The 25,298-nt window shown below is 37.0% G+C and overlaps 1 protein-coding gene across 5 annotated transcripts in view; it reads right to left on the minus strand.

The window, feature by feature from the left end:
* Positions 1–11,238: 11,238 nt before the first annotated feature.
* Positions 11,239–25,298, minus strand: part of GUCY1A1 (guanylate cyclase 1 soluble subunit alpha 1) — a 52,584-nt gene continuing 38,524 nt past the window's right edge. For all 5 annotated transcript variants that reach the window (XM_066387631.1, XM_066387639.1, XM_066387649.1 and 2 more), the window contains 3 exons: positions 22,649–22,792; positions 16,965–17,119; positions 11,239–12,689 (listed from right to left, as the gene is read on the minus strand). In XM_066387631.1, coding sequence (XP_066243728.1) covers positions 12,488–12,689; positions 16,965–17,119; positions 22,649–22,792 — 501 coding nt within the window. In that variant the 3' untranslated portion in view covers positions 11,239–12,487. The remainder of the gene's footprint in view (positions 12,690–16,964; positions 17,120–22,648; positions 22,793–25,298) is intronic.

The following is a 25,298-nucleotide window of genomic DNA, read 5'->3' on the forward strand; positions in this document are numbered from 1 at the left end:
AAAGGTCATGTAGTAAAACTTTTTTTCTTCAGTATCAGGAAACCTCTTACACACCTTGCTTTGTAGGAGAACAGTGAGAAAATCTTTACCAATAAATAAATAATAATTAGTAAAATAAATTATTGTACTCAGAAGTCCTGGAAGATTTTAAGATTCCCATGAAAGCAGAGCTAACTGTATTCTCTCTCCTATACTCTCACCCAGTGGCAGTTGGAATCTCACGCTTGATCACATGTGTTTAGCACAAAATAGTCCACAGTTCTTAAAAGTCTCTAGATACTGCATTAAAGTGTTACTCTTTTTAGTCTCTAAGCAATTGCATACTGAATATTACTGATACAAAAGAAAATAGGGGAGATTCAGAGTTACTAATTCAGAGGTTTGGTTATATCTCTTTTTATCTCTTCTTGATTGAAAAGCGAAGAACAAAGTTAGCTATGGGGGCAGTATACTGTACTGTAGCAGGTAGTGAGCTTAGCTGGTTTTCACCATTTAGTAGAGGTTAAACATTGAACAAGGTACTTAATTTCTGTGAACTAAAGTTTTCTCATTCATAAAATGATAAAAATAGCATGTCAATATACCCCAGTATTGAGAAGATTAAAACCATTACTTACCTCACAGACTTATTGTAAACAGTAAATAGTTTAATGCAAGTGTGATGCGCAAAGCAGTAAAAGATACACGTTAAGTACTCAGAAAATATTTGCTAATTCATTTTTGAGGTGGTTGTTATTGCTGTTTTAAAATCAACCATTAATCTGACTAAACTCCCCGTGTCTAACTTGTAGATATGTAATATCCCCACTGGCAGCAAATACATAGTGAAAGGAGCTGAAACAGCAATTAGAAGATCTAGATCAGCCTTGTCAGTTACTTGCTTGGCAAGTAAACCTGAATCAAATTCCCCACTTAATAATGGGGATAACATTGCCTGACCCACTTCCATCAACTAAAGTAACTAGGAAGATTGTATGAGGCAACATGTTTGAAAGCTTCTCATAAATTTTAAAGAGCTACACATACCTGATACTGATTGTATGGAATTAGTAACTGAATAAGCCAGGGTTGTGTGAAGCGCTGAGTAATAAGTTACAATCTGTCAATCTGTTGGTCACATCTACCTTTCATATTCAGAATTCTGTCCCATTTTTATTGTTGTTAAAAATAAAATCCAAACTTAACTAAACAATATAATATAAATTTTCTAACAACCGTAAGATGAGTAAAAATAATAAAAAGGAAGTAAATTGTTTATCATTCATTTACGTAGAACATGATCTTATTTTTTTCCCTCAGTAGGTACTTTATTGGCAATAACAACAACAAAAAGTTGGAATTAATTTGTGCTGACGTGATAAAAATCTTACTCATTTTCATTGATGTTTGAAGCAAAAACAATTGCATTGAATGTACCTGCTAATATGTTTATAAAACATATATATTTAATAAAATGGTATTTGGAATGCATTGTGGTGGCTCTTTATGATTTCCAGTGTCTCCGTTGGATAGTTCCCCCACCTGACAAAGAACATCACACTGAAATACAGAAACCAAAAGACCTAAACTGCTTTAATCAGATTCAAATGATGCTTTAATGACGCTTCACTTGAGAAGCATCAATATCCCATTGGAAAGATTAGTGTGAAACAATATTTACTCCACTGGAATCATTCTAACGCTACTTAGTTTTTAAAGATGCCTTATTTCTAAATAACCTTTGCAATTTGCCAAGTACTTTCACACATTTTGTCTCCTTTTCATTATCTCATTGTTTATGGAAGAGATAGCATTTTGCTCATTTTGATGTGAAGACCTGAGCTCAGGAGTAGTGAGGGACTCCTCACACATTACTAAAGGGCATCCTTTGGCCCTGGCTGGTTGGCTCAGTGGTAGAGCGTCGGCCTGGCATGCAGGAGTCCCAGGTTCGATTCCTGGCCAGGGCACACAGGAGAAACACCCATCTGCTTCTCCACCCCTCCCCCTCTCCTTCCTCTCTGTCTCTCTCTCTTCCCCTCCCACAGCCAAGGCTCCACTGGAGCAAAGTTTGCCCGGGCGCTGAGGATGGCTCTGTGGCCTCTGCCTCAGGCGCTAGAATGGCTCTGGTTGCGGCAGAGCATCGCCCCCTGGTGGGCATGCCGGGTGGATCCCGGTCGGGCGCATGCGGGAGTCTGTCTGACTGCCTCCCCATTTCCAGCTTCAGAAAAACACAAAAAGGAAAAAAAAAAAAAGGCATCCTTTGACTCAATGACCCTATTGCAGATCCTTAATCCTATATCCATAGCTCTTTCCTTATGATATAATTATTTCCCTTTATGTGTCTGGACAGTTGGTGTTCGTTTGTTATACTGTCTAATAAGATAGAAGTGAAAAGAAAAGTTATCTCCAACTTGACAGTTGTGTAAAATGGGGAATTCACAAGATTTTTCTAAACTTCACTTTTCTTCTTTATAAAACAAGGACATTATAAATAGTAATTTTATCCTTTCCATAAAATGATGACATTACAAATAGTAATTTTTCTACCTTCTGTAGGGTTTTTAAGCATCAAATGAGTTAACATAAGTGGATGTACTTAATATAGCATACAATTTAATGCATTTTGGGTTTGCTATCTTTATTATAGAATTCTCTGTCTGAATCATATGAATTTTGAAAAAATACCATGCAGGAGATAAGACAATGGGATTTATGAGACTTCTGGTCTTTGGCCCTATGATGGACAAGTTACTGAACCTCTTTAAATCTCTGATAATAAGGCAATCATGAAGATGAAATACGATAATATATGTAAAAGATATATTACAGCACTTGACACATGGTAAAAACTCACCAAATGTGAACTTGATAATCCATTTAATAAATGTGTTTATAATAATGTAAACAGTTGTAATAATGTAAACAGTCCATTTTGCTAGGTGCTGAGTTTAAGATAATGCTTAAATCCCATGTGACATTACAGAGAATATAAGGCATTTGTTCCTTTTTATTTTCCTAAGTAAATGAATAATCAGACCACCATGGGATGTGCTTTTCTGTTCTACCTACCAAAATAATGCACATTCACTTGACCAAACTGCTCTTATTTCTTTTTCCCTTGTACTTTGTTGCTTTAATTTTCATCCCTGGCAATAAACTAATAAAAAAAGGACCACAAATAATTGGCCATAATTCTCAAGGCTACTCAGATTTATTTTTTGGGTATGGTACAGAAATCTGTGGGTTTTTCTAGTTTAACGTGGTTAAAGTGATTTTAGTGAAACCAAGAGTTTTCTCACACACACAAAAAAATGGTACAGTAGAGTAAAATGGGTTAGAAAATCCTGAGCTGTGATGTGGACCTCCCCATAAATATATCACTGGCATGCTTTCATAGACAGAATAGCCCTCTCCTCCCCACGCTTCACCCCCACCCCAAGATGTCCATGTTCTAATCCCCAGAACTTGTGAATATGTTACCACATTTAACAAAAGGGATTTTGTACATGTGATTAAGTCAAGGGTGTTGATATGGCGAGAGTACCTGGATTTGCTGATAATCGCAAAGATCCTTATGAGAAAGAGGCAAGAGTGTCAAAGTCAGAGGAAGTGTAAAGCAAAGTAGGAGTGATATAAGGAAGGAGCCATGAGCCAAGGAATGCAGGAGTCTTATAGATGCTGGAATGCAAGAAAAAAGATTCTTCCCTAGAGCCTCCAGAAGGAATGCAGCCCTGCTGACTTGATTTTAGGACTTCTGACCTCTAGAACTATTAAGTAATATGTTTGTGTTGTGTTAAGTCACTTACGCTTTTGGTAAGTTGCTACAGCAACGATAGGATATTAATACTGTATGCTGAGTATTTGTTCTGAACCAGCTCCATGAAGGCAGCCCAGGGCTCACACCAGTCCTTCCAGCCTCACACTGGCAGACAGAGACTTCTACTGTGGAGCCTTGTGAGACCCTGGGCACCTTTGGGAGTCTGAGCCTGAGCCAAAGCCTGAGCTGGAGCGGCAGCCTGAGGCTGGGTTTGACTTTGGAGGGCAGAACCTGAGACCTTTGGTGATGCTGGCACAGACATGTTTCCCAAGCTTAGAGTAAGCAATGTAGGAAAGTCAATTGGGCTTGCCCCACTTTGGATCTTGGACTTGATCACCTTGGGCTTCGTGAGGGCCTTGGTAGCCTTGACATGCGCACTCACAGCCGTGGCATTTTTAGGCTCCTTGTTGTGCTTCTTTGCGAAGCACATGTTCTTCAGGAACTTAGGGTCTATCCCTTAAGAGACTCATATCTTTGTGGCCTGGGCTTATGATGTCACTTCTGTGACATTTTGGGGACTGGCTGTGTGGGGTGTGGTTCTTGGACGTGGCCATATCTGCACCGAAGCCTACAGCTTCCCAACAATAGGTTTTTGAAAATCGATTTTGGCTATACATTGAGCTATACACAGCAAAAGCCTAAAACAATGGTTGTTAGTCCTGGTTTTCTCCACCATTACGTGGGAGGTTTCCTCTCTATATAGCAGCAAGATGTACATCAGAACAAATGTGTTTGTATGTCTTGGAACAATGTTGTTTTTATTTGACTCAATGGTTCAGTTTCTTTTTAATAGAACTCATTTTAAAGTTTAAGAAGCTTTTCATTTAAACACTTTTATTATAATATTTATGTGGCAGCAATATCTAACAAGCTTCTGAGACACAGGATAACTTTTTGATAGACTTTGCAATTCTGCCAGAAGCAGGACTCAAAATAAACATGGCATTGAAAGCAACTATGAGAACTTTAATAAAAGGAGTATTGTTAGTATCAAGAAGGTTTTCTATGCAAAATCCAGTTGCTATCCTCTTTCATACAGAGATAAAATAAAAGTATTTAGATTAGAATAAAAGGGCGAATACCAATAGCAATACACATTTACCAAAAGCTAGAGAAAAATATGTTGAGAGACATATTAAATATTTGCTGAAAAAAAATAAAACTTCAGTTGTCTACATCTGAAGACTAACAAATCATTTCACAGAATAACACCCCCCTAAAATTTTATATTCCTTTTATTCTTCAAAAATCAAAAGTCACAGACATTTACCAGTTATTTATTCTCTTCTTGTTTCAAACATTATTTACTTTTTTCTTCTGAATAAAGGTTCTTAGTTTGAAAGTCTATGCTACTTCAGTGGGGTGGCCTAGGCATAGACCGAAAGTCTTCAAACCTCTGAAGTACATATAAGTCTTGGATTAGAAGGTCATGTGTGCATTCTGGGAAGGGTGATGTCTGTACCTTTTATCTTTCATCTAGTTCTCAAAGTGATATAACTCAATGAAAGTGAAGACCCATTGGCCGATTGTAGCAGTTTCCCAAGTAAAATATAAAGATGACACCTGGGTAAGAGAAGAAAATACTAAAATGTCTGTTTGTATTCATATTTACCCTCATGAATAAACTTAGCTTTACTGCTTTATCATAGAATATAGCCTTGAAAGCAGCATATTCATTAATGATAAGTATTAATAACACTTATATTATACTTAGTTTTTATATTTATAATACATTGTCAGTGTATGAAAATTTTTTACTCATAATATGCAGGAATCCAAAAGGCCTGGAGAACAGGAATATGCAGGAATCCAAAAGGCCTGCTTTAGATTAGTGAATATCATACCTTTTTTTTTTTTAATTGGATGAGAGGCGGGGGGGCAGAGACAGACTCCCGCATGTGCTCCAAACGAGATCCACCTGGCAAGCCCCTTACTAGGCGATGCTCTACCCATCTGGGCCACTACTCTGTTGCTCAGCAATTGAACTATTTTAGTGGCTGAGACCCAGCCATGGAGCCATCCTTAGCTCCCCCCCCCCGGGGGGCCAACTTTGCCTGACCATTTGAGCCATGGCTGTGGGAGGAGAAGAAAGGAAGAGAAATGAGGGGCGGGGGTGGAGAAGCAGATGGTCGCTTCTCCTGTGTGCCCTGACTGAGAATTGACCCTGAGACTTCCACATGCTGGGCCGAAGCTCTACTGTTGAGCCAACTGGCCAGAGCTGAATAACATTTCTGTCACAAGATTTTGTGGGGCATCTTTAATTTATATGTGGCAAGAGGTGAAGGAGCAGTAAATTCTCAGATACTGACATATTTTTATTGGCTTTAATTTTGCAAAGTACAAGTAGTTTGGGGGAAAAGGCAGCTTATTGTGTGGAAATAGTCCCTGAGTCACTGAGCACCATGATTCCTAAAAGCACAGATTTCTGTGACCACTGTCACTATCATTTTCCAAAAGACTTTAGTTTGTTCCTCTCATTCCAGGCATGGGTTACTGTATGTTGGATTATCCACCTTCTGAAATAGCATTTTTGCTCCTCGTTGTTTTGTTTTAGTTTTTCCTTAAGCCAATTCATAATTCTTTCACCGGCACAGATGGGTTTGACAACGTTTCACACTGAGCAAACATCTCAGCAGATTCTTTAAAATATGGGCATTATGTGAAGTACTTTTCTGCCAAGCAATTTTCTCCACAAATGGCAAGGTTTATTGGCAATTTAATATTGTGACATGAAGTGCTTAAGTTATTGAAAGATAGCACAAATTTTTTCAAAATCTTCCTCCAAAATGTCTGAGATTAAGTCCTCAATCTGCCATTTATATTTTGTCTTGGTTTCTATCCCAGTGTTTAAATCTAAAATATTAATATTTTCCTAAAGCTAAGTATATTACAATGGAAAAGAATCTACACTGATGATAAAAGAAGCCTAGCTTTTAGAATACTATCTTTTCCCTTTTTTTTTATAAAAGAAATTAGAATCTGTGCATTTATAAATATTAGCTTATTTTGTTTTTCACTTGCACTGAATATACATAGGAAGAAAGAGGCTTAAAGAAGAATGTTAGGTAATAATTTTAGATTAAAAATTGTGTGGACTGTATAAGCTTGCCAAAACAGATGCAGGTGTGACAGGTTAAGAGGACAGCTACTTAAAGAGAAATAGAGATGGCAATAAAATGTAAAATGTTTGAAGTGGCTTTAAGAAAGAATACCAAAGAAATGCACATCATCAATATAATAAAAGAAGTATTTAAAAGGGAGTCACACAGTATCAAACATCTGGAAGCAAATGCGCAAAGAGGAGAAGGCAAAAAAGATGACTAAGGACTAAATACTTCCTACGCTCCTGGCTTTCGCAACAGGAGTAACTCTTCCACTTCTCACTACAACATACCAAGATCTCTAAAAATTTTAGAAGAATCCCAACAAAGAATGTACAACACTGTAAACTTTGGTTTAAAATTATATTTGGGGCTCTGCTGATTGGCTCAATGGTAGAGTGTCACTGGTGTGTGGATGTCTTGGGTTTGATTCCAATCAGGGCATGCAGGAGAAGCAACCATCTGCTTCTTTATCCCTCCCCATACCCTTTCTGTCTGTCTCTCTCTCTCTCTACCTCTCCCACAGCCATGGATCGATTGATTCAAGCTCACATTAGCCCTGGGCATGAGGATTGCTCCATGGAGCCTCACCTCAAGTGCTAAAATTAGCTTGGTTGCTGAGCAATGGACCTAGATGGGCAGTCTTCGAGGTAGGGTGCTTGCCAGTGGATCCTGGTAGAGGTGCATGCAGGGCTCTGTCTCTCTGTCTCCTCTCCCTCTCACTTAAAAAATAAATTTAAAAAAATTGCATTTGGGTGTTTTCTGCTTAATAAAGCAAGCTGTCTCTGTGTTAACCTGTGGTTAGACAGGGGAATTGCATTTTTCTTTATTTGTTTTACTTTATTTTTTTAAAGGATTTTATTTATTGATTTTAGAGAGAAGAGAGAGAGAAAGGGTTGGAGGGGAGAATTAGAAAGCATCAACTCATAATAGTTTGTTCTCTTATGTGCCTTGACCCAGCAAGCCCAGGGTTTCAAACCAGTGACCTCAGCATTCTAGGTCAGTGCTTTATCTACTGCTCCATCACAAGTCAGGCTGTATTTCTTTTTTTCTTTTCTTTTTTTTTTCTTTTTTTACCATTTCTGCAGCACTGAGGTTTTCTGTTTTGTTTTGTTTTTGTTCTTGCGAGAGGTTACTTCTGTCTTGCAGGAACTGCAACATTTCTGGTCTAGCTCCTTCTAGTGACAAGCCTCCCATCTGTCCTGTCATATCCCTTTGTCCTTCCACCTTTCAAATCTGTCTTCATTTAACTTTGCAAGTACAGCCATTTAAGAGTGACACAGCACCAAAGTGTATGATCAGGCAAAACAAACTATGCTTCATTGTTCAGTGAAAAGTGATCTAACAAGCCACCTCAACAGTATGCATCAAAAAGATTCCTTTTCACTTATTAATAATTATATCTCTGGGCAAAACATATACACTTCAAACTACTATGATAATTCATTAACTCATTCTCTTTGAGACTGTTGCTATGTCTCTTTCAGCTATTATATAGCCGTAGACCGCCTTTGGACTTTGTATGTAAAGCTCCACTTGGGCACTTTCCCAGCTGGGGAATCTCAGGGGGCCAAGTCTATTCCCAGAACTATGTGAACTAGCCAGTCTATTTTACTTTCTACCCCCCCCCTTAAAACACCATGTTCTATCCTAGGACAGTTTCTAACCTAACTATAGGACAGGCTTAAAAAAGTCTGCCTTGGTGTTATTAGTAATATCAAAGAGGAGAAGTTGAAGAAAAGGCTAGAAAAATGCTGAAGCAACTCTTTCTTCCTTCCCACCGAAGTGTTTAAAGGACTAATATGAAATTCCAATGCCAGACATTTCAGCTTTACATTCTTACTTTTGGTAAAATTCCCAGGATATAGCTTGAATCGTCTCCGTGTGAGATGTAAAAAAATGTTCATCTGGTCATCTGTGCAAGTAAATATCCACCCTAATCCATGTTATTTCTGATTCTGCTTTTTGAAAGCACACATATGATCACACCATTTCTTCCTTTAACATTTGATGCCTCCCTTGCCTACTAGTTTTAAAGCTGTTGGTGAAGGAGGCAAAAGCCAATGAATGGTCTGCTTTTTTATTTTATTTTATTTTATTCTGTTTTGCCTTTTTTTTTTTTGTCTTTTGTAAGATTTGTTTTGAACAAAGTGTTTCATAGAAATTAACAATAATAATCATTAACTATCATCATCATCATCATCAGAACCACACACCTTAACATGAAAAACAGCCCTCTTCATGATTTGTATTTAAATGATCTTCTCGTTCTTATTCTCCTCATCTCCAACTCATCCCAAGCAACTGGCCATCCAGGACATGCTATGCATCCCCAAGGCTCCACTTCGTGTTTACTTGTTTACTTGCTTGGACCAAGTCCTCCCCCCTCTACTTGGTGAACTCCTCTAAGACCAAGATACAGGTTCTTCTCCAAACACTGAGTCTCCTACTTTGTGCTCCCAGTGAATTTTGAAATTATTTATGTGGCTTTTTTATTTTCCTTTATTGATAAAATGGGCTGTACTTTGCCTACAATGCAGTATTATTCCTGGCACGTGTAGTCATTCAAGAAACAATGATTAAATAAATAAAAATGAGTAAGTGTATCTCTTCATACTTAGGTTTAAACTTGGCATTTTCTTATAAAATCTAGATGAAAATAAAAAGATGAGGAAAAGTGGAGACTTTTAAACTATTTCCCTTTGCTTCTTGACATGCACGTCTTTAGAAAACATCAGTGGGACTCTATGATAGCCTGAGAAGTAGGCATACGGAGCACATTTATTTTGTGTGTTGGACACAATAGAATGGAGCAAGAAGCCATGAATGGAAACAATAAAGACAGAACAGAAGAAATAGCTCATGTAATTATAAAAAAAAATCTGATAGAGAAGAGGTCTTGGGACCCCACATTAATTTTGAGGATAATCTGGTAATAAGATTTAGAACTCTTAACCCCCAATCATGTCATGGCCCTCTCTGTCTCTTCTCCTTCTTCAATTCCACTTCTAAATCAGAGTCCCTGTTGTGGTCCCTTGTTTCCTGAGAACTTTCCTTCCAGGGTCTCTGCCCATGGCTACACTCAGTGGTCTGTATCTGAAAATGTATCCATAACCTCTATCGTCCAAAATGAATGAAACAGAGAGGGAAAAGGAATTGCTTTCTTAGCATCTGGTTATGGACTTAGAATGCATTCTATCATGGAAATGTTGGAATATTCATCTTGCTTAAAGTCTGCAATGTATTCCATAGTTAATACATCTTTGTAGGCTGGCCTGGATATCCTACCACACATTATTTTATTTCTCTGGAAAAATACATTTGGTGACTTATAATTTATATATACTGTTAAACTCATAGAAAGTTTGCAAGAATAGTATAAGACATTCTCATATAGCTTCTCCTCAGATTGTTTATATTTTCCTCTATGAGTTTTGGGTGTAAACTCACACACACACAAACACATGGAGAAAAGATATGTTTTAAACTGTAATTAACTTAAAAACTTAAAAAAACAAATTATTAATGAATTGGGGTCTGCTTACATATTTTTATAAAGAAGGCATTTTATTTTATGCTTCTTAATTTCCTCCAATTCATATTATTGTCCCTTTAATAAAAGTTAAGTTACAGAAAGAAAAATGTATTTGTCTTTATTTTCCTTGTATTGATATTAACTTTACATAATTGTAAGACTATAACCAGATTTTCCCAACACTTATGGTATTTCCCAACAATAAGACTGGTATTTAATGAGACACATCCACTCCTTCAAGATATTGGAGTCTCAGTTAATGATAATCATTGTAATATCTACACGTGACACAGTAGAGGCCAGTGGTAATTACTTTTCATTTCTGAGCTCACCATGGGGTAGCCTGGGAACTTATAAAGATAAGTAAAGATATTTAAATAAAGTTATTTCTTAGAACCCCAAATAAGAGTTCAGTGGATCTATGGCTCTGCTAATAATGACTTAAAAATTATTATGTTCATCTTTCTTTGGCGTTGAAGTTGAGCACTTTTAAAATCAAATCTTTATTTAAGTTTAGTTCACCAAAGATCTTAGACTAGCATCATTAAAAATTAAAGTCTAAGCTCCAGAAAACTGTTTAAAGTTTTCCATAATGGAAATCACAGCATAATTTTCTTCATCAACACTAACATTCTCTTTAAAGAATCTCAAGATATTTTCAAGTAGAATAAAAAGTTCACAGATGTTTACTTAATAAGACAATAAAACACTCCTGATGATTCTCAGGAAATATACACACACAAAAGTATTCAGCACAAATACTTAAAAATATACTGTCAGAAAAAAGAACAAGTCTTACTTCCCAATTCTGAACTTAGATTTTCTTATTGGAACTTTATTTTTCATTATTATAGTTTTTATTGAATTTATTAGGGTGACATTGGTTTGCAAAACCATACAGGCTTCAAGTGCACAACTCAACAAAACATCATCTGCACACTGCATCACACCGCGCCCATCGCCCCAACCAAAGTCTCTTTGCATTCCATTTGCGCCTTTTGTTCACCTCCACCTCCCCGCCATCCCCCTTTCCCTCTGAGTATCACCACATTGTTGTCTGTGTATATGTGTTATATATATTTTGGCTTAATTCCTTTACTTTTTTCACCCAGCCCAGAACTAGATATGGCTCAGCATGGCTATAGAGTATGTCTGCTGAATTAGACCCAAATTACCCTGTGTGTGTGCATGTATGTGCAAATATTTTACTTCTGTACTTCATGACAGGTTCCTTAAATGCTTACTCTATTCCTGTGTTACTTCTGGTTAAATTAAATCCGAATGATATTATTGCATTTCCATATAGGTCATAAGCCTCTTTTATACTGAATACTATAACACAGAAATGCATTAAGAGTAATTAAATTGCTCACATGAATGAAAATAGCCTTTACTGTATGTGGAATAAAAATATGTCAAACAAATGGAAACATCTGTTAATGACACATTATGTTATGAAGAATATTTTTATAAAATAATCTTTGATATTTCCAGAAGACCTATTTGATATTCACATTGCATCTAACCCAAAAAACTCAATCTATTTTGTTATATATACTAAAAATTAAATGAGAAGATGTAATAAAATTCAGAGTTGAGAGGTTCAAAGAACTTACCATATCGAAGACTATAATTTCTACTCAAATGCTTTTTTAAGGCAATACTAGCTATCACACATCCACTTTAATAACCATGGCATTCCACGAGGACACAAGATTGCCAGTGATTCCATCACACTGTACAGGTCACTACAATTACCTGACATATGTACAATGTGCTAAATTTTGAGTACAGATATTATAAGTGATTTTATATAACAGAAATAGCCCCCAAAAGTTACTTTTCAAGGTTTCCTTTTTTATTTTCACCGAAGAGCTGAATTATTGAAGTGAATACATTGTTGTCATGTTAAGTGGAGGAGAAAGTAAATTGTGACTTAGCTCCTGAAATTTTAACACTGCTTTTTACCCATCTGTATCCTAAAGTGCTTTCAGAGATTTCACACATGCTTGAAGGAGTCAAACCCCAAAGACTAATAATCAGATACACAGTTTGCTAGTCTATTCCCGATGCTTTGCCTAAGAAATTGGCATTGCCCTCTTCAACATCTTTCTTTTGGAACCATGGTTTTGAATTTGTTCCTTGTTGATAAGCTTCCAGAAAATGACAGATTCCAGTAATTTCACTGGGAAAGTTTGGTGGAAGTTCCTCCCTGGACCGAGGGGTAAACACAAAACCTGGACAGTCTTTGAGTAATCTGAAAGATTAAAATAAAAATATTACCCTTAAAATTAGTACTAGCATAACTGTTTATTCAAGAAAAGGCAACATTAACTAAGTGGATATTCCTGAAAATATGAATAAACCAGCCATTTTGACAGCGATTGACAGAAAACTTCTAATGATGTGAACAAACATCCTTACAGAAGAACAAATGCAAAATCAATTCACAATAACAAGAAATTCTACCAAACAACGTATTTCATTCATATTAGAAAAAATTAATTATAAAAAATTTTTTGCACAGACATAATCTATAATCTCTATAACAGTGCAAGCCACAGTAGTGGGAGGGGGACCCAAAATAATCCAAAGATATCTAATAATAGCAAAATAACACATACCTAAATATAATGTTACAAAGTAAGGTTTTCTAAATTAAAATATTGTACATTTATCAATTTATTCATTTTGTAAATACTACTAAGAAGTAATAATGGGCAGAGAAAGTAAAGAAAGTTCTACATAAGCTATATGCATATATATAAAATAAAGTAAGAATAATTTTGATTTTGCAATAGGAATTTTACAAATTCAAGATCAGTAGGACTAAAGTGAGATTTGTCTGTAAATATGGATACTCTACTTTCTATCTGTTATTTGCAGCATTTTTTTCCTGTCTAAATGTATTTGTTCTATCTCATTTTTTATTTGCTACTATTTGTCCTTTACACTAAACTCATTTTAAATTTCAATCTTACTGATTAAGTAGGATTCTTTTCCTATTTGCTTCCCTAGATTTCTGTCAAATGTCAACTTAACAAGCATCTCTCTAATCTATTATTTAGGCCATGAATGAAAAATGTTGAGTAGTTCTAAGATCTATACCAACTTCTACAAAAAAAAATTAGTCATCACATTTGGTCAACCAGACCAGGGCCTTCCACTAACCAGTGCAATGTCTGGTAAAATAGATTGATGGTGCTATATTAGAACCTGATACTGTGACATTGTTCTAGATACTGAAGAAACTAACTGGTTAGAAATCTTGGACTGAAGAATGACAGACCTGGAGCAGAATACAATATGTGAGTATTCTATTAACTAATTTCTATCAGTTCACCAACATATATGTAATTTTCAAAATAATAAAACTAGTGAAAATGGTGCTTTAATCATGAATTCATAAATACTTTTGAGGCCTATTTTATTTATAAGGCATAGTATTTGGTAATACATAATGAAAAGTTACAGAATCCCATAGTACAAGTATAAGCTTAAAACTCTGGTGGATTTAGTTCTGAATAGCAACAAAGATGTCAGTTTTCTAATCTTTAAAAATGGGGATAGTAGTACATGTCACTATAAATCTATTACACAAGACTGCTTAAGCATTAGTTAGATATCACATAACATCCATCATAATGGTAACAATAAGTCTGATTATATCAGGCTTTGGGGAAGAGAAACTTTCATACACATTGGTAGAATATAAATTGATAAAAGTAATTTGGACAGCTAACTGATGCTTAGTAAAGTTGAAATTGGGGCTAGCCTATGATCTGAGATACCATTTATAGGTATAATATATAGAGATATATATATAAGAATTTTTATCAAATAACTTTTATAATATTAAAAAACTAAATATACTCTAATTAGCCATGAGTAAAACATAGATTCTGGCTTATTCATAGCCTAGAATACATGTTATATCACATGCACATACAGTGACATGCTTGATCTGCCTTGTGAGAGAAAATCTTAAACATTCAGGAATTCTGCAAGCCATTGGTGAACTGAAAGCTGCCATGGTTGAGGTATTTATACCACACTAAAAATCAGAAATTCTCCAATTCACTTCCTAAAGCTGGTTTACCAGCACACCACTGCATGAGAAATAGTTTGAACCAGATAGCTAAGTTGTTTAGAGCATTGTCCCAGAACACAGAGGTTACCTGTTTGGTATATACAGGAACTGATTGATGTTCCTATTTCTCTGTCCCTTTCTTTCTCACTAAAATCAATAAATAAATGTTTAAAAAAGAAAAAGAATAGCTAGAATAAATGAACTAAATTTATAAGGACTAGATTTATATTTATCAAGAAAACAAAATCTTGGCCCTGCCCAGTTGGCTCAGTGGTAGAGCATTGGCCAGCATGGTGATATCCCAGGTTTGATTCCCTGTCAAGGCACATAGGAGAAGCACCCAGCTGCTTCTCCACCCTTCTCTCTCTCTCATCTCTCTATTTCTATCTTCCCCTCCCACAGCCATGGCTCCACTGGAGCAAGATGGCCCCAGAGCTGAGGATAACACCATGGCCTCACCTCAGCTGCTAAAAAGGCTTCAATTGCAATGGAGCAATGGCTCCAGATGGGCAAAGCATCAGCCCCTACTGGGTTTTCCTGGTGAATCCCAGTTGGGCACATGGAGGAGTCTGTCTCTCTGCCTCCCTACTTCTCACTTAAGAAAAAAAAAAAAGAAGAAAATAAAATCTCAAAAACATAATGAGTGGATTCAAGGTACGTTGTAAGAGGATATAAACAGGCTCAATGGAAAGCTATTTTTCTCTGACTGCATTATTTATTTATTTATTTATTTATTTATTTATTTATTTATTTATATCTGGAGGAACCTAATAAAGAAACTTACACTTCCAGTCACTCTCTGTCCATTTGCCATCCTGGTAAATAGAAGCAACATATGTTATCACTCTACTGAGTATCTTCCTGCCACTCTTTTTAGAAGCCTGCCTGTCTTAAAGAAGTAACATTCTCAGATGTTTCCACAAACATTGTGGGAAACAGAGTCCAGAATGTAAAACAGAAAATGGGGACCAGGGGCTTATAATATTTTAGTCCTTTCATAAAAAAGAGATCTGGAACAAATATGGCAAAATGTTGACATTTGTCAAATATTAGTAATGGTTACATGGGTATCACATTGTCCTTGATTTTTTTCTGTATGTTTGAAATGCTTAAAAATTAATTGCAGCCTGACTAAGTGGTGGTGCAGTGGATAGAATGTCAGCCTGAGATGCAGATGACCCAGGTTTGAAACCCTGAGGTCACCAGTTTGAGCATGGGGTCCCCGGCTTGAGTGCGGGGTCACTGGCTTCAGTGTGGGATCATAGACATGACCCCATGATTACTGGCTTGAGCCCAAAGGTCGCTGGCTTGAAGCCCAAGGCCGCTGGCTTGAGCAAGGGGTCACTCGCTCTGCTGCCTCTACCCTCCCCATCAGGCACATATGAAAAAGCAATCAATGAACAACTACGGAACCACAACAAAGAAATTGATGCTTTTCATCTCTCTTCCTTTCTGTCTGTCCCTCTCTCTCTCATTTGCTAAAAAAAAAAAAATAATAATAATTGTAAAAAGGTATAAAACTATAAGTATTTAATAAATAAAAATGTATAAAACTACAAGTGATTAAATTTAATATTCTAAATAAAATAAAAAAGAACTATTGGTGATTATAAATTTTAAAAATATTTTTTCTGTCTACATTAACCCAACATTTTCTATTAAATGTGATAATTACAGTCATAACCTTTATATCACTTAGTACATTTATTAAGTGCTTTGCTTAAGATCTCACATGGGGTAAGACCTATATTTGGAATTTGCAAGATATTTCTTCTGAATAAAAATCCTAAGATTTTTGAAGAAACTCACAGAGAAACAGAGTGTCATGAAGTGAGAAATGTTTATTAAGTCATCTTCAAAAAAAGATCAAAACTGATAAGAAAAACAGGTTGGAAAAACAGAACCATTTTGAAGAAGGCTTGATGGCAGTAAGATTAACAGCAGCAGCCCCAGTGCAGATGTCCACATATAAGGTGACCAATCATCCTCCCTTAGGGAGGACAGTCCTTCTTTTGTCAGTTCCATCCTCCCTCGAAAAATGTCCTCCTTTTTGATATTGGAAGACTAATCTGTAAATGTCTGTATTCGATCGATGCAGAGTCGATCCATTGCGTGTGATGTGACGTATTTGTATCTAAATGAGTACTTTTTTCTTACAATTATTATTAAAAATTAATAGGCATGTAAGCATAATTACAATATAAATATTACAAATGTTTTTATTATGCATTTATCATAGTGTATTACTGTTGCAATGAATAAAATGTTTATTTACGATATTGGTTTCTTCAATTTATTTTTGTCCTCCTTTTCATTGTAAAAAAGTTGGTCACCTTACCACATAGTGTAGACATTTTTTTTTTCACTCCCTCTTCACCAAATGCTATTTCCCCCAATAAAATTGTAAAGTTACAGATTTCAGGTGGGCAATACAATCAGTACCTGTAAGTTGTTGGGCTGACATTGATTTTCCGTGGTACACTGCAGGACTCAAATTTATTAGCCAAGGTGACATTGTTTCCAAAAAGACAGTAACGGGGCATTTTAACTCCAACAACTCCAGCAAAAACCGACCCAGAATGGAGTCCAATTCGCATCTGAAAGCAAAAGAGTCACATGAGATTCCTGATGGTTGGTAAAACACTTCCCATTTGTCAATGTTGTTTGAAAGACCTGTTTGAATTATTGTACCAGTTGCTCTAGCCACACCACTCTCTCCCTCCTCAAAACCTCCAGCCAGCTTCCCTCTAGTCCTCACAGCTGATTAAAACTTACCGGTGGAGAATCAGCCATACCTGTTAACTCTCCTCCATTTATGCACTTAGGTTTGTCGCACAAAGCACTCTCTTCGATATCTGAGACAAATTTCCACGCATACCTATCACCATCACCACAGTGAAAAGATAAAGTGTCTATGGGTTATTTATGTGAACCTGCTCTGTCTATCAAATAGGTAGATGTAACTTCTAGACTACCGGAGTTGTTTCATAAAACACTATCAGAGAGGGGCAAAAGAATCTAGCTCTCACTACATAAAGTGTGTGTTCTTAGAAATTATGCTTCAAAATAACTTTATGCCAAACACTACCTCACTATAGAAATGACTAACAACTAGAGAGCCTGACCAGGCGCGATGGGGTAGTGGATAGAGCATCAGACCGGGATGCGGAGGACCCAGGTTCAAGACCCCGAGGTCACCAGCTTGAGGTCATCTGGTTTGAGTAAGGCTCACCAGCTTGGACCCAAGGTCGCTGGCTTGAGCAAGGGGTCACTCAGTCTGCTGAAGGCCCAAGGTCAAGGCACATATGAGAAAGCAATCAATGAACAACTAAGGTGTTGCAACAAAAAACTGATGATTGACGCTTCTCATCTCTCTCCGTTCCTGTCTGTCTGTTCCTATCTATCCCTCTCTCTGACTCTCTCCCTGTTTCTGTAAAAAAAAAGAAAAAAAAAACAACTAGAGAATGGAGACTGCCTTATTCAAGCAAAAATAATAGAGGAAACAGGAAGCTGTTGCCAAGGCCCAGATTACAGTGACTATATGCATTTTAGTTTAAAACATCTGGACTGTGGACAACCATCGTTGTGCCATATTTAGATATAAGATTTAGTCTGGGATATGGTGGGGTAAATGTTTAGGAATTCTGAAAGTTATCAGTGATTTGGAGAGCTGTTGGGACAATATTTTAAACTGAGATCTTCTAGAAGATCTGCACATTTGATGATCTTAGAGGGCACAAAGTCTTAAATTACTGCTGCAACAAAACAAGTTAAAGCGGGAATATTTTAAATGACAAGTCAAATATCATGTTTATTATCTTCAAGTTTCCATGTTCAGTTGACAGTTTAAATATAAGTTTTATTAGGTATATGCATTTTAAACAAAAGCCATTTGTTGTTCCACTTATTTATGCATTCACTTGTTGATTCTTTTTTTTTAATTTTTTTAAACTTTATTTAGTTTTTTTAGAGAGAGAGACAGAGAGAGAGAGAGAGGGAAAGGGGAGGAGCAGAAAGCATCAACTTCCATATGTGCCTTGACCAGGCAAGCCCAGGGTTTTGAACCAGCAACCTCAGCATTGCCAGGTCGACACTTTATCCACTGCGCCACCACAGGTCAGGCCACTTGTTGATTCTTGTATGTGCCCTGACTGGGGATCAAACCCGCAACCTTGGTGTATCTGGACAATGCTCTAACCAACTGAATTACCCTGCTAAAGCCTGGATTATTTTTCAAAGTCCCTTTCTTGTCACAGTTTTATTCCCAGCAGCCAACCTTAGATGTCTATTACATTGGATTTTTTCTTATTTGAGAATATGGTTTTACTTGTCCAACAACTAAATATAAACAAACAAAAATGATGAGAAAACGCTACCTTCTGCCTGTAAATATCAGCCCCAAGTTTAGCACATTGAAATGTTTTTGCTCTTTGGGCATACTTCTGATTAAGCTAGTTTCTGTCTCTGCACTTAGTTATTCTAGCTTTTTATCTGATAACTATATCATAGCATTATCATTTTTCTATCGCACAATTAATATATAAATACATTTGCCTTGTAAAAATCCTAACTAGGCAGATAAAGCACATGCCCCTTGGACAGCCCCATGCCGCTCTCCGTCTCTCTTTTCTTTCTCCAGCTTCTGAATTTCACCCTCAACTCCAAAGTTTTCTTCTCAGGAAACATTTCAAAATCAGGAATAGGAAAATGATCCAAACTTTTTAAGACACACATCATGTCTTGAATGAACTCTGTTTTCTCTGGGAATAGACTTCTATGTAAAATAATAAAAGACAAAGAGAATTCTGTCTCCCGCTGAAAGCTTGGATGTAAACTTGCTAGTGTTCCATTTGGGGACCACTTTTTACAAAGACCTTGCCCAATCACAGGCTTCTGGGAGTAGGGAAGGAGAGGTACCAGAGCTTTGTTTGCAAGTTCCCACTCATTGGCATCCATCGCTATTTCATCCCTCTGGCCTCAGTCATCAGTCCCCCTTCAGTTTTCTAAATCTGAGTGGGTGAACGTTAGTGAGAATATCAGTAGAAATCAGTGAGTGGAAGACTTATACATAGGACACACTAGGAAAAAACTGAGCTTGGAAAAAAGTAAAGGAAATATTTCCTATGATTTCACTTTATAGCAGGGTAAGGAGTAAAAGCCTAGGCTTTGAAGCCAGATAGACATGAATCCAAATCCAGAAGCATGAGAGACTTGACTACTTCATAACATTGTTATAAAGATTAAACGAGACAATGTTTGAGTCACAGTATGTACCCTCTAACCCAATACACAATAATGTTTCTCTCTATATAAAAATACTCTTCACTTCTGCCTCTGTGATATTTCATGGGTAGTTCCTAGGCCATCAGATGGTCCCTAGGATTGCAGGTTAGAACAAATAAAAAGATATGCTTAACATCTCATTTTTACAGGTCATTAAAGCTAAATTATTATTACCCAGGTAATTATCTTTGAAACTAGCAATAAATAATTCACCCAGTTGCAAAATACTAAAAACACATTTCTACAAACAACAAAAACCATGCCACTAATCCCCTTGTCTCAAACATACATATCTTAATTACAAAATCCATTTATGCAGAATTTACTGGTTTTATTGTTTAATCTGGGTAGTTTAAGCATTTACTTTGATGCTATGAGTTTCCTTACCGAGAGAGAAATATATATATATATAATTCTGCTTCTAAAAAAAGTACAATTACAAAAATTAAGTCTGAAAAAGTCAGAAGCTGTGATTCCTTTCAGAGTCACACATTATTTCATACTCTCCTCATTGAGACATGAGATCTGTCTCCTCTCCTCTGGGCAGGTTTAGGATTGCTCTGACCAATAAAATAGAATGGAAACCCCACTGTGTGTGTCCTAAGGCTAGATCATAAAAGCTCACGCAGCTTCTTCCTATCTTGTTCTCTGAGACAGAAGCCACCACGTAAGAGTGTGACTACCCTAAGGCAACACGACATGTAGGCACGTGGACTGACAGTTTTAGCTGAGTCCAACCTTCCAGCCATCCCCAACAAGGAACCAGGCACGTAAGTGAAGCAGCCCTCTCGGAACAGTTTCTCCAGCTCCAAAGATACATCTAAATAGTCCAAATGTCCTCAGTTGTTTGTGTTTTTCCAGCCGAGGTACCAGATACGATGAGCAGAGGCGAGGAATCCCTGCCATGCCTCATCAAACTTCTTACGCACGTTATCCATGCATATGGAAAGGTTTGTGTTTTTAAATCACTAAATATATAAAAGTTTGTCACTCAATAACATATAGCTTAGAACACAGTTGACTTAGAAAGCAATCGTGAAGATTTACATGTAGTTTCTACTAACATTGAAGAGAGCCAAGACTAAACTTCTAAATATTATAAGTTCTGTTTTAATATTTTTTTTCTTTCCTCTCTATATATCTTATAGCAGGGGTCCCCAAACTTTTTACACAGGGGGCCAGTTCACTGTCCCTCAGACCATTGGAGGGCCAGACTAAAAAAAAAACAAACTATGAACAAATCCCTATGCACACTGCACATATCTTATTTTAAAGTAAAAAAACAAAACAGGAACAAATACAATATTTAAAGTAAAGAACAAGTAAATTTAAATCAATAAACTGACCAGTATTTCAATGGGAACTACGGGCCTGCTTTTGGCTAATGAGATGGTCAATGTCCGGTTCCATATTTGTCACTGCTAGATGTAACAAGTGATGTGACGTGCTTCCGGAGCCGTGAGGCGTGCATCCCACGTCACTGGAAGTAGTACTGTATGTGAGCGATGCCATGCTTTGCGTCTCTCACTGACCACCAGTGAAAGAGGTACCCCTTCCGGAAGTGCGGCGGGGGCCGGATAAATGGCCTCAGGGGGCCGCATGTGGCCCGCGGGCCGTAGTTTGGGGACCCCTGTCTTATAGCATACCAGACAGGTTTCTATGTCACTTCAGAGGCCCATTTCTGGGTCACCAACTGAAGCCTGTTCTATAAATCTAAGTGGCAGATTAACTACAAGGGCCACAAATAAAGATAATCTGCTCATGCTTTACCTATTAAACCAGGGGTTGGGAACCTATGGCTCGCGAGCCAGATGTGGCTCTTTTGATGGCTGCATCTGACTCGCAGACAAATCTTTAATAAAAAAAATAATAACATTAAAAATACAAAACATTCTCATGTATTACAATCCATTCATTTCCTACCGCTCATGTTCATGGTTGTGGGTGGCTGGAGCCAATCACAGCTGTACTCCGGGACAACACCAAATTTTTATTAGATAATGCATAAGGTACACAAGTCATTGTCTGGCTCTCACAGAATTACATTTTAAAATATGTGGCGTTCATGGCTCTCTCAGCCAAAAAGGTCCCCGACCCCTGTATTAAACCAATGCCTAGCCTGTTACTTATATTTTCTCATCGGCAACAAAGTATTATTCTGGCATCTGACTCATCTAGACATTTTGGAATTCTATGTGTCCTGGAAAATATTGGTGGATTAACAGTCAACATTCATTCTACTGTCATATCCTCCCTGCAAGTACTGGAAAACTAATACATTCTCCAAACTCTCTGGCAGCTTCGAGATGTGTGTAAGTTGGATGGGTCCAACACACCTGCATGACATTTGGAAGCCAGAATTATGCTGTGAATGCACTTCTGACGCTCACAAGTGTGAGTATAACTGTGAACGCCTTTGGGTTTTTGGTGGCATGCTTAGTGGAAAGCCCAATGTCCAGCTGCTTATTTCGTGAGACTTGTGATGCAGGATTTCCATGTTTCTGGCTCAAATTAGAGTAGGTGCTGTTTTGTTTTGTAGCCAGTAGTAGAGGCAGTAGCTTTTGGAACACAGCACTTCCCGACTATGGGTATGGTGGTATAGTTCTGCAGTGGTTTTCTGATGGGGGAAAAAGAAGTGGTTCTAAAATATGGCTCAGGGAGCCATTTTTTTAAAGCTTAATTTACAGATGGCTTCTTTGGTCTGCTCAATGATTCTGCAAATCATTTAATACCATGTAGTACAGTTCTTTCTGTTTAAACAAGTTAGAGAGTTTGCTCTCTTCAACTAAATCCCGACTAATACACCATTAGTAAATTTCCTGGGCAATATAGGTCCACTTTACCTTGATAGGTTCTCCATGGGGAGACATGACTTCATCAGACAGCTCCATCATCTTCAGGGCCATCAGTGCTATCTGAACAGCGTGTGTATCGCTTTCTTTGTGCAATCCCCCAGCCACACAATATGCATCGCCAATGGTCTCCACCTACACATAAAAGATTTTCCATATTATAAATAAAAGGAAGAATCACAGTGTGTAACATACAACAGAAGTTAAGAATCATATAGTAAAACTCTTCTGGTTCTCTGTCTATAATACTAGCTACAAAAAGCTAACAATTTAAATCCACCAAATTGCACTTTTCTTCTCTTCTAAATATCTACTGTAACTTATCAGATCATCTCACTTTTCTTCTCTTCTAAATATCTACTGTAACTTATCAGATCATCTCACTTTTCTTATCCAAAGCTTCCAGTGTAGAGAAAGGGAGGTGAGAAAAGAGAAAGAGGCATAAATTTTTAGTAATTTCCCATTTCACTCAGAATAAATGTTGAAACCTTTATAACATGCCCAAAGTTCTTCCTGACCTGCCTTTCTACTAATTTCTACTAATTCCTACTAATTTCTACTAATACCAATCATGCTCCCACTTGCTGTTCCTTTGCCTGGAATAATCTCCCTGCAGATAACCACTTGGTTTGTCCCTCATTTCCTTCAGCCCCTGCAGAACATCACCTTAGGAGAAAGGCCACCCTCTAGGAACTAGCAATCACCTCTTCCCCTCTTCTTCTATCCCCTTAACCTGATTTATGTTTCCTCCAGAATATTATGACATATGAAATACTATACATTTATTCATTTATTTATTGTCTTTCTTTCTCCCAGTAGAACATAAGCTCTCTGAGTATATTCACCAATGAATGACCCAGACAGCAATGCCTCCTCTAAGCTTTTCCTCGACAGTGACTACATAAGACATGCTTAACAGAAAGGTTAACATATCACAGGTGCTTAATACATGTTACTATGTAGAAGAAGTGAGGAGTGGTACCTTCACCTTACTTGGAGTTAGGTGCCTAGTCTCTGTGCTAATGTAGCACCTGTTAGAGACTTGATGAAATGGGGTCTTCATCATGTTATATGAAAATCTAGCATTTGTCAGTGCCTCCACCCTACTCTCCACCACGTCAACTCTTCTCACAGGGATGGAGCCAACCCATGCTGAAAACTGCTGGATAACCAGTATCCATTTGCTAAAACAATGGATAAATAAATGCAAACACAAAAAGATAACCCAAAGATTGAAAGACAGAAAATGAAATTAAATAAGTCCTGGTATGATCAAATCCCTGAATATGTGAATGACTATTCCTTGGAAGCCATGACGCTCATAGGTCAGCCTATGAGTATACATTCTGTGTATCTTAAATTTAGTGTATGGTTAAGACCCTTTCTTATTTATTTACAGCTGCAACTAGCTATTTTTATGAAAAATCAGAGGTGGAGAGAAGGTGGGCATAAGGGGTGGCAAAGGAAGTGACTGACTGACTGCCTAGTTGGGCTGTAGTTGGGTTAGTCAGGGAACTCCGCGGCTGCCATTCGTGTAGCGAGGAGGCTAGATTTAAAATACTTGACAGGAATAACCAATTTTTTTTCAAGTTTCAGCAAGTTGAAACTTGATGAAGTGGGCTACTTCTGCTATCATTGTAGCACTTTGCAAAGAACAGCAAGATTTCCTTCTCACAATTCTGAAAGAGTAGACATTCTCAAGACAGAAAACTGTCTACAAATAAAGACAGTAAATTCCGCAAAAGGCCGTCAAGTTTAACCTAACCAAAGGCAATTATTTTATCTGTAATTATCCATGGACCTATTTTTGTCCCAAGGCATCATAGCTCTTTCTGGAATTTCCTGTTAGAGAAATTTTTTAAGGGACGTTTTTTTTGGTTTGTGTTTTGTTTTGTTTTTACTTCTAGTGTCTAGATTGAAAAAGGCAAGGGCTTCTATATAACCATAAATAATTTTTATTTTCTCCTTGATAATTTATCTATTCTTTGTCAGGTTAAGCTATGAAATGCCAGATTGTTATGTGGCAAATTAAGAGATTCAAGCCACATGAATGAGAAGCAGGCTCTGTTCTTAATGCTGATGTCTAAAACAATGCAAAATACTTTAAATCAGTCAAAAATATGTTTTACTTCTAAAGAAACAAGGAGAACAAGAAACCTCTTCATTAGTTCCTTTATTTGATAATAGTTACATATAAAAAATAGCTTATTTCATGTTGGGGACATGCATCTCCAATAGAATGATGCCCGGTAACATCTTAGGAGCTCAAAAATCCTGCTGCTTGATAAACACCAGGTATTATTTATGATACTATTTATCACAATCCTGTTCATATAATCATAGGACATAATGTATGTTACTCATGCACATAAACTCAGGCAGTATTATCTGTTTCAGAAATGAAAAAGGTCAACTTTCTCAGCTTACAAAGCATGTCACGTAGAGATAAAAGACAAGGTTTAAAGACAGGCCTCTCTTATTCAAGCGTCTCTGTCCTCAGCCTCTGTACAATAATACTTTAAATAGGTAATTTGGATTTCTGCTAACTGGACATAAAAAAATTCATGCTACCTTTGTATTGAATTAATCTAATTAAATAATATTTGTATAATCCTCATGTTTCTTTGCTTGTACAGATACA

The sequence above is a fragment of the Saccopteryx leptura genome, chromosome 1, assembly GCF_036850995.1.
Source record: "Saccopteryx leptura isolate mSacLep1 chromosome 1, mSacLep1_pri_phased_curated, whole genome shotgun sequence".
Lineage (NCBI taxonomy): Eukaryota > Metazoa > Chordata > Mammalia > Chiroptera > Emballonuridae > Saccopteryx > Saccopteryx leptura.